Source organism: Muntiacus reevesi, chromosome 18, assembly GCF_963930625.1.
Source record: "Muntiacus reevesi chromosome 18, mMunRee1.1, whole genome shotgun sequence".
In the NCBI taxonomy this organism is placed as follows: Eukaryota; Metazoa; Chordata; class Mammalia; order Artiodactyla; family Cervidae; genus Muntiacus; species Muntiacus reevesi.
In genome coordinates this window covers 9,682,996-9,697,303 of record NC_089266.1, presented here as the reverse complement: position 1 = coordinate 9,697,303, position 14,308 = coordinate 9,682,996, and the positions used below count along the sequence as shown (strand labels likewise).

The 14,308-nt window shown below is 60.1% G+C and overlaps 1 protein-coding gene across 3 annotated transcripts; it reads right to left on the bottom strand.

Annotated features, from left to right (window-relative positions):
* Positions 1-5,591: 5,591 nt before the first annotated feature.
* Positions 5,592-14,308, bottom strand: ENGASE (endo-beta-N-acetylglucosaminidase). Of its 3 annotated transcripts, none has more exons than XM_065909149.1 (14): positions 14,167-14,308; positions 13,434-13,501; positions 13,103-13,304; positions 11,524-11,672; positions 10,791-10,948; positions 10,087-10,235; positions 9,599-9,764; positions 8,582-8,685; positions 8,170-8,278; positions 7,812-8,002; positions 7,321-7,469; positions 6,768-6,876; positions 6,298-6,412; positions 5,592-6,088 (listed from the first exon to the last, which is right to left on the bottom strand). In XM_065909149.1, the coding sequence occupies exons 1-14, from the start codon at positions 14,286-14,288 to the stop codon at positions 5,669-5,671; spliced, it is 2,211 nt and encodes a 736-aa protein (XP_065765221.1). In that variant the 5' UTR covers positions 14,289-14,308; the 3' UTR covers positions 5,592-5,668. The 3 variants fall into 3 exon arrangements, with proteins under 3 accessions (XP_065765221.1, XP_065765222.1, XP_065765223.1); XM_065909150.1 differs by having other exon boundaries at positions 5,594-6,088; positions 6,768-6,873; XM_065909151.1 differs by having other exon boundaries at positions 5,595-6,088; positions 13,103-13,300; positions 14,167-14,182.

Sequence of the window (14,308 nt, the reverse complement as noted above, 5' to 3'; positions counted from 1 at the left end):
CCCAGCCTCGACAGTGGTCACTCCTGACCTTCACCCAGCTAATCTCAGGAGTAGCTGTCTCTGCCCTCCTTGTCTCCATTCAGCTAAACTCACGTTTCTGATTAAATCTGACTGATGTTTCCTGCTGAAGTTGTCAAAAGTCACGGGGGAGCCACACCAGCCTCAGGGGTTCCTTAGCCTCTGCTATAAGAAACGAAAGAGTCTAAAAATGGTCAGCCCTGCAGTGCCTGGAGGCCCTCCCTCAGCTTGTCTGCCCCTCTGCCCACACTCGTCAGTCTCTCCAGTCCGGCCACACTCTGGAGACGGGGTCCCTGCCAGCCTGGCACCCCGGTCTGTATATGAGTGCAGCCCTGCCTTCCCTTCCCCAAGCTTGAAATGTTCTTTTCCGGGTACATTTCTGGAAGGGGAGTCTGAGCGAGAGAGCAGGGCAAGGCGGTGCTCACCGCCCAGCCCCTCTGGCGGGACAGTGCTTAGCACCCACCTCCTGTCCGGAGAAGCTCGGGGCTCAGCTCAGCTGCAGGGCTCTGGGGCCTGCAGGTAAAGCTGAGACGGCTGGGGGAGCTTCTGGAAGCTTCATGTGCAGCCCTGGCACCTCTGTTACAGGAGAAAGTGGCCAGGTCAAGGAGGCCCTCGGCTCCTATGTGCCAGAGCTGGCTTCCGGGGGTATGGACAGCCGGCTGGATGGTGCAGGTCCCTGCCAGCCAGGGTGTGAGCCTCCACCCACCCCCACCAGCACCTCATTTCCAGTTGGCAGGGTGGGCAGGCCTCTAGAGGGTACCCAGCCAGCTCACCTCCACTGCCTGAACACCCTCTCAGTTGCCTCATTCCGGAAACCCACCGTGGCCCATGCAGTGCCGTCCACCCACCGTGCCCTGACCTCTGCCCTCATCCACCCCGAGCAGCCCGGCCCTGCCCACCCAGGCCTTAGCAGAGTCTACCAGTAGCTTCTACCGCTGGGCACACTGCGGCTCTTCCGTCCCCGCCACCCCATCCTCCCCCCTCCGCCCCCACTGGAGGGTGGAGGTCTGCATTCAATGCCCTTAATCAAGATGAGGGGGCTCCTGAAGCTGGGAGTGGGGCCGGTGTGGGGGTGCCCTCCCTCCCACCCACCTGGCACCCAGGGTCCCAGATCCCGCTCCCCCCACCCCCCACCCCGTAGCACACCCGGCAGTTGCTTCTGTGAACTGCAAGTCCTGCCTTTCTGTTTCTGTTGTAGTGAAAGCTTCTGCTGTTTCCTTCTTGGACCATGAAGGGCAAAAACAAAACAAAAAAATCACACAAAAAAATTCACAAAACAAAAAACAAAATAATAAAAAAAAAAAAGATGTTCAGATCCAAGCAACAAAAACAACCAACCAAACCGAGAAGCATCCACCACGTCCGAGTCCGTGAGCCCGCGAGCCGCCGCACCCACCGCAGCGAGGGAGCAAGTCTGCGGGAAGATGGGGGGTGGAGGGGTAGGGGGCGCCTCATTTTCTACCAAGTCTTCCTTCCGGGCCTCACTCGGGGCAGCATGGGGCCAGTGGCGAGAGGATGCAGGCCCGAACAGGAGGAGCGGCCAGCAGGACTTGACCTTGGCTGCTGACGGTGCCAACAGAGGGAACGGGCGCGGGGAGGGGGTCGGCTTCTCATCCCAGGGCTTCGGCTGTGCCCAGTCACCCCCCTACCCGTGTCTCCTGCTCTGGGCCCCAGCTACCCCTCCTGCCTCACCGCCAACACCCGTGTCCTGCAAACCTGAGGAAGAGGAGGTGGCAGGGACTGACCAGCAGCAGCCCTGGGCTCCGAACCCAACACCAAGGGCTGATGTCTTTCCAGAACTCCAGGGCACCCAGGGCCCCTCCACGTCAGGGGGCTCCGGCTGCCCGGCCAGGGGGTGGGGGCCTGCAGGCTGAGGGCTTGCGCGGACTGGTGGGTTTCTGGTTCCCTTTCTGGAGGGGGCCCTGGGTCTGGCCCAGGGGAGGGAAGGCCAGCCTCACCGCTGCAGCTGGAACAGAGGGACGGGACTGGCCAGTGCCTGGCTGCGGGGTGAGGTTGGGGTCACGGTGCTGCGGGTCTGGACGGCACGTCCGAGCAGGGAGAGCGAGGGGGTAGGGGAAGGCCTGGGTGGTCCGCTGCCCTCTTCCCCTGCTCCCAGATCAGGTCCCAGGGTGGCCGCAGACAGTGGGCAGCAGGGAGGAGCCCCTGGCCAGGCAGGGAGAGCTGGAGTCAGGGAAGCAGCAGAAAAGAACAAAAGATATAGGCTCCCAACATGGCTCCACTGTCTCGTGAAACTTAAAAGGTAAAAAAAGAAAAGAAAATACACCTCACTTTATATTCAGCATCAGCTCCTGAAGCTACTGAGACGAGTCTCCTTTTCTATTCCCGGTGTACATAGCCCCGCGCCGCCTCCGGCTTCGTCCTCTGTACAGGCCCCTCGACCCTCTGCTGTTCTGGGCCCTTTCCTGCTCCGCACCCTCCGCCCCCGGCCCTGCGCCCCCCGCCCCCCCAGGACTGCAGCCAGGCCCCAGGCTTCCTTTCTTACCATTCTGTATGCTTCCAAGGTGTGACCATTTAAATCAACCGTATTATTATTATTAAGATTATTAATAAAGATTTTTCTTCGAACCAGGACGACTCTTTTTGATTGGCCGGCCCCCCTGGGCACAGAGGACCAGGACAGGCAGTTTCTTTCTCCCAGGAAGCCAGACAGCCAGGGGGAGTCAGAAGACCCTTCTGGGAGAGACTCTAGCACCCCCCATCCTCTCCTCCAGACTCTCGTCTCCTCCAGCCCATCCCGAGTCTGGAGGCAGGGCTCCTAGCCTGCGGGTAAGGTCTGTGAAGTGACCGGCAGGGTATAAGGCGGCAGCCCCACCCCGCCACCCCACCACCACCCCAACTGGCCGCCGCTCCGCGGTTACTGCCCCACATGGTCCCTGATGGGGCCTGACCGCAGGCAGACCCCAGCCCGCACCCCACCCCAGTGGGGCGTCTGGATGAGAGAGGGCAAGCTGGGCGGTTGAGGCTGCTGCACTCGGGGCCAGCCGTGGTCCCGAGGAACGGAGCTGCTTAAAGGTAAGCCCCCTCTTCGCCACCCCTGTGAGCCCCCAACCCTGGCGGGATGGGGTGGAGGAGAGTGGCTGCCACCCACCCCCCACCCCCCACCCCCGGGAGAGGAGGGAGAACTGGGAGGCGAAGCAGCAGAATTCAAACCAGCAGCCTAAAAGCCGTGGGCTGGGGGCTGCAATGGGCGGCGGACTCCAAACCCAACCACACTGCCCCCTCCACGTCTCGCCAGGACCCGCACTCTTCATTTTTCACAGCGCCGGATAATTTATTTCAGGGCGATTACACACACCAGAGGGGCACGGGCTTAAATGCCGACATATTAATTTTCCTACATACGAGCCTTTACGTCGGCGGTACTGGGGACCGTGCTCTAGGGGAGCCGGGGCTGTGCGATCCCTCCGCACGCCACGCTCCGCTAAACCCCCTTACCTCTAATTGCTTGCTCACCAGACTGTGAGAAAATAATTGCCACTATAAATTTTCCCTCCTTCTCTGCATAAAATATTCAGAAAACCAGCACTTAAAAAAGGAAGAGGGGGGGTGCTCCTGAAATAAGAGCAGCAGGGCATCAGAGCTGTGCTGCCCACTTCTGGGCGCCTGGCTGCGTGCCCCCCGACTCCCATCCCTGGGGCGGCAGGGGCAGGCGGGAGCCCTCATCCCCAGTTCAAAATGGGGAGGCTCAAAACATTTCCAGGAAAAGTCAAGGGAGCAGTTCCCCAACCCCGACAGTCTCCTGGGAGAATTGGGGGTGCTGGGAGGCCTGTCCAGGGTCAGACACTGGAGGTGGCTTCCTGGCCTGCCTGAGTCATCGTCCCCTCCCAAACAAACCTCTTCCCACCCTGGGACTGAGCTGGGCCGCACATGTGGGGTGTGAAGAATAAAACGTTCCCAGTTAGGAAAGACCTGGAACCTGCGTGGGGCTGGGAAAGGGGCACGTGGGCACCTGGGCAGGTTGAGACAGAGTGGCTAAGTCTGACTCTTCAGCGACCCCGTGGACCGTAGCCCCCCTGTCCTCCTATCTGTGGGATTTCTCAGGCCAAGAGTACTGGCGTGGGTTGGTATTTCCTTCTCCAGGGGATCTTCCTGACCCAGGGGTCAACCCCACCCATGCCCTGTGTCTCCGCTTGGCAGGCGGATTCTTTACCACTGAGCCACTCTGTCCTCTCCCAGTTCCGAGGGCCAGGGCGGACGCAGTGTGGCTGCAGTGCCGCCTGGCGGCCTCTCCCATCCCTGCAGCCTCAATCAAGTCTGCTGACCCCGAGCTGGCCTAGGAGGCCCACCCTCCAGCTGGGAGGTCACCCCAGAGTGTCCTGGCCCTTGGCATCATCCACATCTCGTAGCACAGAAGGGAGGACAAGAGGAACAGGGAAGTAACGCCTCCATCACTGGCCTATGGGGCCTGGAGGTGAGAGACCCCCAAAAACAAGGGGCCAACGGCCTTCACCAGAGGGCCACAGCAGAGCCCACCTGGGCCTCGAGAGGGGAGGGAAGCAGGGTTCCCCGAGGCTGCGGGGCCGAGACCCCTCCCAGGAAGCCACCCCCGTGTCAGAGGGGAGCTGTGTGGCAGGAGGCGCTGTCTCTAGCTCGCTGACCCCCGCCTCGTCCCTGTGCAAAACCGCGGGCAGCCTCAGCCTGGGCAGAGGACGGAGGGAGGTGCTGCAGAGAGCAGGAAGCAGGAGGAGGGACCGCAGTGGAGAGAGCTGCGGCCCCCGCACCGTGATGCTCCGGGCTAACACCTGCTCGAGGGGCCGGCTGAGCAGGAGGGTGTGGAGGCAGGAAGCGACCCGGAGCCCCCACACAGGGCTGGGGGCTGCTAGGTGTAGCCCAGAGGGCCTTCCTGGGCGCTGCCCGGCCACCTGCTGCCCAAGCTCACTGGGCTCACTAGCTCCCACCTACAACCCAGAAGAGACGAAGCAGGACCCGGGGGGACGTTCCAGAAGTGACTCTGGGGAACAGTATACCAAGAAAGTCAGGTCATCAGGTGGTCTGGCCATGTGCCCGCCCTGCTGGGGGCTGGTGTGACCTGGCACAGACTGGCTGGGGGCTCCCACGGCTGGGGTAGAAGGCACCCCGGGGAGCCCCTCCCAGACCTGCAGTGGCTGCCGTTCCTATGCTACCACCGCCCCCAATCCCAGCTCTGCACCCCCATCACAGCCCCTCTATCTCATTCCCACCCTTGGAAGCATCTCAGGGCCCTCCTGCCACTATGAAGCTTCTTCCTAATTGTTCCAACTGCAAGAATGAAAGGTCACCATTGTCAGCATAAGTGTCTCTCGGCCTATTAGGTAATACCCTTTATGGAATTCTCTAGGCTAAATGTTCCCAAATCTTTTCACTTGTACCTAGTATAGTATCCTATTGTACCTCGTATAGTATACTACTGAGAGAGATGAGACCAAGGCTGGGGTGAGGCAGGGCGTCCATTCACCCCTGGGAATTATCAACTCAGCAAACCGACTTCTCAGCTTTCCTACTGCAATGCCCCAATGAAGAGCCACAGCCTGCTCGCCCACGGTCTTCTCGCCCAGCCCTGGGGGCCAGGGTCTTTCCCTGAACACTTGTGAGGCCCCGGCGCAGAAGAAGCCTTTAGCCTTGAGATAGGAGACTCTGCTTTAATGTCTGCTCACGTGCGGGACATGGAGTAGAGCATGGCCGCCCTGCCCCACTCGGCCCGAGGCACCAGGAATCCCTCTTTGGGGACAGGCTCCACCAGGAACTCCACACGGCCATCCCGGCCAGGCTCCGCGACTGCCACTGCCAGGTCCACTATCCGATACTGGTTGACAAAAGCCAGGCCCAGCAGCCTGGGCATCCCTGGCTCCGAAGGCCCGCTGCCGGGAGAGCCACCTTCTGATCCTCGGCAGCAGTGGATCCGGAAGCACCGGACGCGGGGAAGGAGGTAGGCCCAGTGGAGAGTGCAGCTGAGCCGGAGCCCGGCGGGGCCGCCCTCCTGCTCGGAGGCGGCTGGCTGCCAGCGCACGTGTGAGACCGTCACGGCCTGCACCTGGGGGAGCGGCGTCAGCAGGCTGTTGGCATCCACCACCTGGGAGAAGAGACAAGGCTAAGCTCAGCCCAGGAGCCTAGGGCAGGTTGGGGGGCGGGGGGGCGCCTGGCCCTGCACGGTCCCAGCCCTGGCACCCCTGCCCCAGCTCCCCTCTGAGCCAGAGGAGGGGGCGGGCAGGTGTCCGGCCTTGTCTGCAAAGGGCACAGACGCCCCGGCCGAGCTCCAGCCAGGTCCCTGGGATGCCTCACCTGGAGCTCTCCAAGGCGACAGATGAAGTTCTCCTCCTTCTGGCTGCCCGGAGGCCGGGAGAAATTAACGAAGAGGTCCTGCAGGAGGCAGCCCCGCAGATTCACTTCGTAGCAGCTGGGAGAGACAGACAGAGACCAGTCACAAGGGGCCTCGGCCTGGGACCTGCAGACAGGCTGCTCACAGAAGCCCAGAGCCACAGGGAGACCCATCCCAACGTGGACCCTGTGATCAGTGGGAAAGCCGGACCTAAGCCGTGACCGTGATCATGACTGCTCCCAGCAAGCATCCTGGGCTTGTGCCACTGAGCTGCCTGAAATCTGGGAGGACTGGCCCATGGGCCCTACATCCCTCCAATTCTGTGGTTTCTCAGTGGAGGGCCCCTCACTCTCCAATCCCCACCATGGTGTGGCCATCCTCTGCTGGGGACTCAACAGGAAAGACGGGGGTGGGTGGGAGCGGGGGGACTCACCGCTGGACCCAGCCCCCACTGAGCTGCTGGCCGCAGCGGCCCACCCATTTGGCCAGCTTGGTTGGGGGCACCCGGAGGGGTCGGGGACTGCGCCTGGAGCTGGTTTCTGCTGGGAGAAGAGACACAGAACTTTAACAAGGGGAGTCCAAAGGAAACTGCACTGGGAGGCGTCACTGAACGGGGAGCTAGGGGCCCCCCAAGACACCCTGGTGGCCCCAGGTGCTCAGCTCAGTGGGTTGAGGCCTTGGGGGATGGAGGACAGGGAGGAGAGGAGGGAAGCTCGGGGACGGATGCCCAGGACTGGCCCAGGGACATCTCCCTCTCGGGGCACTGCTGGCAGGAGAGCCACCATGGGCACACACGTCCAACCCCGCGCGACAGGGCCACCGCGGCCCAGAGGTTCTGGCTGAGAGGCGAACCCCCCGTCCAGGCCTGGCTCAGAGCAGCACCTGGACCCCAGCAGCCTCCACACCCCTAGCCTCTTCCTCCCCGAGAGACCCCTTGAGAAGGGAGAAGCCTGTAAGGAAGGGAGGCACCAACCACGTCCACTCACCGCTCAGCGCAGAGATGCCTCCCACGTGACAGCTGCCCGCGTCCCCTGTGGTGAGCTCCAAAGCCACCCCCACAGCCGAAGGCCCTTCCAGCTTGTACACCAAGGACAGGAAGATCTTGGGTGGCACTGGGACCTGCAGGGAGAACAACCTGGAGGAGGAAGGTCCAGCGATGAGAGGCTGCGGGGAGACTGCTGGAAAGCGGGCGCTGCTCCGAGTCCCGCCGCCAACTTTTCCCTCCAGGATGGGGAGGGGGGCGGGCCGCTGGGCAGAAGAGGCACGCAAAAGCGTGCAGGCAGCTGAGGCTACTCTCCTGGACGTTCAAAGCGGCGAAGACGGTAAACTGGATGTTGCATGTTCTTCACACAGTAAAACAAAATCCCAGTTTGTCCTCCTCCTGGCCTCTGCTGCCCACCTGCCCGGTTTTAGCAACCGACAAGGATGACAAGGGCAGCTGATGGGCCCCAGGTCCCGGCCCCCCTCACTCACCTACCTCACAGCCACGGTTCCAACCTCGGGCGGAATCAGGCCCCGGATGAGCAGAGAGCTGCCCCCGTTCCAGGCGTCCTCCAGGCAGCAGTGTGTCTTCACCCAGCCCCGCCCGTCCCCTTCCAGCCTGTGCTCTCCAAACAGGGGCTGGATCTCCTGGGCACTCGGGTGGTACCAGGGCCCCACGGCCTCCTCCTGAAGGGTGAGGCAGAGGTGGAGGGGGGCACTGAGGGCAGAGAGATGCGCCTCCCACCCGTTCCCGGGGAGGACCAAAGACCCGAGGGAAGGCAGCCCCTTTGCCCAGATGCAGCCACGTCCAGGAAGCCCCCGGCCCCCGGCCATGCAGCGCAGGACCCACACACCTGGCCATAGCAGACTCTTCGAGTCCCCATGCCCAGGCAGAAGGAAGTGACAAAGGGCAAGGAGCAGATGCTGTGTGTGGGCAAGTAGCGTTCCAGCAAACTCCAGAACCTACAGAGAAATGCATGGAGGCTCGGGTCTCCAGAGGGCACTGCAGTGCCCGGAACTCACTCTCAGGACCCTAGTGATGTTGGCCCCCGCTGAGCATCTGTGGGAAGTGGTCCCTTGGGGTCCCCAACTTTCATCCTTCCTGCGTAACTGGTCTCAAGGACCCCCAGAGCAGCCAGGGCAGCTGAGCCCCGTGCCTTGTCTCAACCCCCACTCCTCAGGTGAGCATGGCCAGAAGCTGGGGAAATCACCTGAGACTCTCCCTGCCACTGGCCACACCCAGGCCCTGGGACGCCCGGGACTCACTTGTCCTGGTTCTGAAAGAAATCGCCCTTCTCCAAACACTCGTACACCCAGCCAGGCGCGAACAGGGCCGCCGAGAACCCGTGCTTCCGAATCAACTCCAGCGACTGGGGAGACAGAAGTCAGGGAGATGCCCCCGTGCCAACAACCAGAGTCCACGCACAGGATGAGGGGCTTAGGGAAGGGGCAACCTCCGGGGCTTTTACGGTTCATCCCTGCAGTTCCGCAGCTGCCCAGAAGAGGGCGCGAGGCGGCGGGGAGGCGCGGAGGGAAAAATCCGAGGGGCAGGGGTCTGTACGCGGGGCGCCCACGGGAGACACGTCTCTCTCTCTCACTACACTTCACGTTCTATTATCAGACTCACAGGGGGGCGGAGAGAATCTTCAGTTATTGGATTAATTTATTCACTTAAAAGCTTAATTAATGAGTCGAGAACGTCCCCGCGCACCTGGGACGGGCAGGATTGACAGCCTGGGGATGGGCTGATTCCCTGTTTATCCCACACCAGGTGCGGCGCTCCCGGCGGGCCCCTGTTCCTCTTTTCTCACTGCCGACAAGACTTCCCTCGCCAGAACAACCTCGCTAGTTAATCAGACCAGCAGTTCCCAAAACTGTGGGTGTGTGGCCTCAGTCCTTCGCCCTGAGCTAAGGAAACACCACAATATGCCCCCCGGCTTCTGGCCCCAGCCCAGCCCCGTCCACATGATGCTCTAACTGCCAGCTCTGTGCCCCTCAAAGCACGGAGTCCGGAAGGAAGCAGAGCTATCAATGAGACCCGTGGTCGGAACAGGTGCTTTTGTCCCTCAGCATCTACGGAAAAACCGTACCATCTGTAGAAATGGGCTGAAAGTTAGGATTTTAGCACACAGCGTGTGCTCGGGGCCTCGGTGTCCCCATTTGGGGGAGGATGATTGCTGCCTCTCTTTCCCGTGAGGTGCAGGTGGGAATGAGGGGTCCACAGGAACACGAGGCACCCAGGCCACGGCCACCACCTCCCCGGCCTCAGAGGCCACCACCCACCTTGTTCGTGTCGAACCGGCCCCCGACGACATTCCCGCGGGCGAACACGTCCACACCCACGTACACGTCGGCCAGGCGCTCCCCGGCCTGCCCCAGCATCCGCTCCAGATGCTCCTCCCGCCAGTTATAGTTGGTGAAGAAGCCGTCGCAGGAATCGAAGAAGACCCTGGGGGGCGGCACAGGTGGGCCGTGAAGCTCAGGCCTTCTCCCCTCAAGCACCTGCGTCCGCTGAGCCCACAAACTGCACGCTGCCTGCCTCCGGGACCAAGTCGTCCCCAAGAGCCCACACCCAGCTCCCAAACCGTGGCCCGTAACCCTGGGCGCTGCCAGGCTGACAAGGCGTTAGTTCTGTCTGCTGGTGGTCGGGGTACCAAACACCTCTGCCCTCTCCCTCGCTTTCCCTCAGGGCAGCTGTGTAGACACCTCCGGGAGGCAGAGGGAGCTCCCAGCCCTGCCCAGGGGCCCGGGCCGCCCTCCTGCAGACTCACCTGTTCTGCTCGTTGAGCTCGTCCTGCCATTTGAGCTGCCCGCTGCTCACCACACTGTCGTACCAGAGCACCAGGCCCCCGGGGACCTGCTGATGCAGCTGAGAGGTCAGGTACCGGAGGAAGTGGGGCACATTCCCCACGGCGGCCAGCTGGAGAAAGGGGTGGAGACAGACCTTCCATGAGGCCCAGAGAGGCCTGTCGTGAGGAGCGCCTGGCCCCGGACAGACAGGAGGACACTTAACCCCAGGGCCAAACAGGTCCTGGTCCTGGAAGCCCCTCGGCCCCGCAGCTGCCGAGCAATCCGACTTTCCTTTCTTTCTGAAGCAGGAAGGACATGGACTCCACAATCAAGAGAAGATAAAACCCAATGAAAAGGGAGAAAAAAAAAAGAAAAGGGAGGACACCATGAAAAGGAAGTCACACATGCAGCCCAAGCAAAGCAGAGACAGAGGAGGAAGACAGGGCCGCCTCGAAGGAGCCAGAGAAGCAAAGTTCAGCCAGGCAAGGCTCCTGGACATCACGCTGGAGAATGTCCATCTGTCTGTGAAGAGGCAGAGGGGCTGAAGGTTGGAGCCAGCTCTAGCTGGGATGCAGGAAGCGCTGCGGTAGCAGGGACCCGGCCTTGTGAGGCTGAGGAGCACAGCGGAGGGTCCCCACGGGGCGCAGGGGCTGGCGGGTCAGGCACCAGGGGCAGGCGTGCTCACACTCAGAGAGTTCTCAATGTTGATCAGCCAGCCATCAAATCGGAAAAACTGGGCGATCAGGACCAGCTGATCGGCTACCGCCCGGTACGAGCGCTCATCCCCGGCCAGGAAGGCCTCACAGAGCCGCTCCCCGTCTTTCCATTCAGTGATGAAAGTCCCTGTGGGGCAGGAGAGAAACGAGGTCAGGCCAGGGGATCATTTCCCCATCTACCCAGCAATTCCCAGGGTGTGGTTCCTGCACCATCAGCATCACTGTCGCCTGCAAAAAAATTGTTAGATTCCAAATTCCCAGTGTCCCCAGATATCAGATGATTCAGACACCCTGGGGGCAGGGCCCCGAAACCAGTGTTAGACAATAAATTATTCAGATGCAGGGAAAAGCCTGGGAAGCACTGCTCTCCCCCAGGGGTGGACCACCTACATCCTACATCCTGCCCCCAATTCTTCTTGCAAAAACAGGTTTACAAGGATCACAGTCAAGCCCATTTGTTTGTTTATTGTCTGTGGGAGCTGTTATCTCTCTGGCAGCCCCAGTATGTGACTCAGTGGCCTGGAAAGCTGAGAATATTTCCTTTCCAAAACAAGTTTGCCTTCCCCTGTCCTTACTCATCAAGGCAGGTAAGGAGGTCTACCCAGCCAAGAGTACCCTAAGCCCAAACACTTTTATTACTGGGGCCCCTGACAGGTGTGCCAATGAGTCTGGTTGGGTTGGAGGTGGGTCATTGGCTCTTACCCAGCACGCAGACCCCATGCCTGTGGGCAGCGTTGGTCCAGCCTACTGGGGGGATGGTGACCGTGTGATGGCTGAAGTACACAAAGATGTCGATGTACTGCCAATGGTAAAAAGAATAGGGAGTCTGTGTGGCTGAGCCTTGAATAAACCTGGGTGAAGAAAGAGAACAAAATCAGGACCCAGAAACAGACGAGGACATGGCGACCCCAAGGTGAAAAGAGAGGGCAGCACAAGTGAAGATTCTCTTTAGTTCCATCCAGTTGGCACTAAAGGTTGTTGTGAGCCAGGCCCTGCCCAGTGACTGGGCTGAGAAGTAGCACCAGGTCACAGCCCGGATGTCAAGAGGGTTAGTTTTTTTTTTTTTTTTTTTTTGCTGCGTCGGGTCTTAGTTGTAGCAGGTGGGATCCTGGGGTTCTCTAGTTATAGTGTGAGCTCCAGAGTACATAGGCTCAGTAGTGGTGACATGTGGACTTAGCTGGCCCACAACATGTGGGATCTTAGTTCCCTGACCAGGGGTCGAATCCGCACCCTCTGCATTGGAAGGCGGATTCTTAACCACCAGACCACCAGGGAAGTCCTGAGAGGGTTAGTCTTAAGGGAAGCATTTTCACCAGGCCCAACAGGCACTTGCTATGGGATCCAAGAGACTGAGTGTGTTTAGCCTCAATGAACAGACAGGCAGAACACAAGGAAAGAGACCTGGAGGGGCTCACGCAGACCTCCAAGTGCCCGGGGCCCTGCTCTATTCCAATATCTGCAGTTCACTAGGACACAGCCGGCTTGCAGGTACAGTTGGGGTTGATAACCACATGAGCTGCACCACTGGCTTCACCACCTGCTTCTGTACCTTGATGGCCAGCTCCGACTCAAGGCTTCCCATCAATTATGATGTCCAAGCTTGTTTTATGGATATTTAAAGATCTCTAATGGTTTCCCTGGTGACTCAGTGGTAAAGAATTCACCTGCCAATCCAGGAGACCTGGGTTTGATCCCTGGGTCAGAAAGATCCCCTGGAGGAGGATGGCAATCCATTCCAGTATTTTTGCCTGGGAAATTCCGTGGACAGAGGAGCCTAAGGGGCTACAGTTCATGGGTTCGCAAAGAGTCAGACACAACCTAGCAACTAAACAAGATCTCTAAGCTGACCCTGCAGGACCTTGGGAAGAAATGCCCCCGGCTGGGGTGGGGTGGGGAAGGGAGTGGAATGATTCCAGAACCAGCAGGCCAAGATAGAACGGGACTGAGGAGGGTGAAGGAAAGAAATCAGCAAAAGAACCAAGTTACTGGGCCGGGTGGTCTGAAGAAGGTCCCTGCAACGGTGCTTTCTCCAGCCTCCCTGACTTCAGGTGCAGGCAGTTCACAGAATCAGACAGTTTCAGGGCTGAAGGAGGCATAAGCTATCCCCTAATCCAGCCCCTTCTTCTTACAGATGAAAGGTTGAAGCCTGAGTTCCTCTCCCAGTAGGTGGCAGGGTGGGCTGGCTGACTCCTGACTCCACATCCAGTGCTCCTTCCACTACCGGGCACAGCCCCTCCCCTCCATCCCATCACGCCAGGCCATGCGCTCACAGTGTCCTCACTTGTCATCCAAGTACCCGCCCATCATGTCATGGCACATCAAAGTTCGGGGCCTCCGGCTGCTCAGAGGGGGCTGCCGACACTCGGGGGGCCCCAAGGCCACATTAAAGCCATCCTCCGCATCGGGTGTCCACGCCAAGAGTTCCTCCAGGGAAGACAAGTAAAAGCTGATGGGTCTGGTGGTGTCCTTCTCATAATATCTAACTGATCAGAGGAGGGAAACAGGAAATTATGGAATTCATAATAGAGAACTTGAGATGGGGAAGGGACAGCCCTGCCCAGAAGCCCCAGAGTGAACATGGACACAGTGTTCAGAGACACGGTCCTTCTCACCTGGCAAAGGGTCTGGGGTAAAACTGACCACTTCTCGAAAGACTGCTTCTTCTTGATCCTCTTCAATTCTAAGTAAAGAAGGAGTTGAATTGTTTTTTGTTGTTGTTGTTGTTTTTAATAATAGGGTAAAGAAAAAGAACCTGTAGAAGCAAAGGGACCAGACCCCATGAAGACGTGCAGGGGGAGACTTCCTCTGGTTTACATTTTTTAATGCTAACTATGGAAACGTGCCTTTGCCCATTCTGTTCCCTCACACTAGAACGCCCTTCTCTGCAGTCTCCACCTACTGAAGTCCTCCACCTCCTCAAAGACCAGTTCAGATGTCCCGGGCACCCTCCCTGTCCTCCCCAGCATGGACACTAATAATCCTAATTACACCCACTGGTCTGCACTGAGCAATTAAAATCTCTCTGCAGACCCAAGGCCAGGGGAGGGAGGCATGGTCAACCCATTTCTCAGATGAGGATGTCGGACCTTCTGGTCAGGGCGCCAGGATTCCCAGACGCGCCCGCTGCTGGGGTCGCACCCAGGCTCCGAGACTGTCCGTGCCTGCTGCTGTGCGGGGCGGGAGGGTCGATGGGCAGAACCCGCCGCTAACAGTGAGCGTGGGGGCCGAAGACCGCTGTCCTGAGCCCAGGGCCTCCCTTGGCCCGGGCCAGGGGCCCAAAGACTCCGGCCTACTGCCCGGCCGCCGGATCGAGCCGCAGAATTCTCCCGCCGACCTCCTACCCACCTCCTCCGGGCCAGCCGCCCTCTCGGCCGCCGATCCCGCTGCTTCTCCAGGGTCGCTGGCGCCTGCAGCCGCCGCTCCTGCCGCCGCGCCGCCGTCCGCGTCCCTGTCCCTGCCGCCTCCATGACGTTGCCCCGCCCGCACC

Bases quoted from the DNA above. Each gene is read 5' to 3' on its own strand.
- ENGASE (XM_065909149.1), bottom strand. From the start codon at position 14,288: ATGGAGGCGGCAGGGACAGGGACGCGGACGGCGGCGCGGCGGCAGGAG. The intron at 13,502-14,166 runs GTGGGTAGGAGG...TTCTTTACTTAG, and splicing joins GGGCGGCTGGCCCGGAGGAG to AATTGAAGAGGATCAAGAAG. The intron at 10,949-11,523 runs GTAAGAGCCAAT...CCTGCCCCACAG, and splicing joins GCATGGGGTCTGCGTGCTGG to GGACTTTCATCACTGAATGG.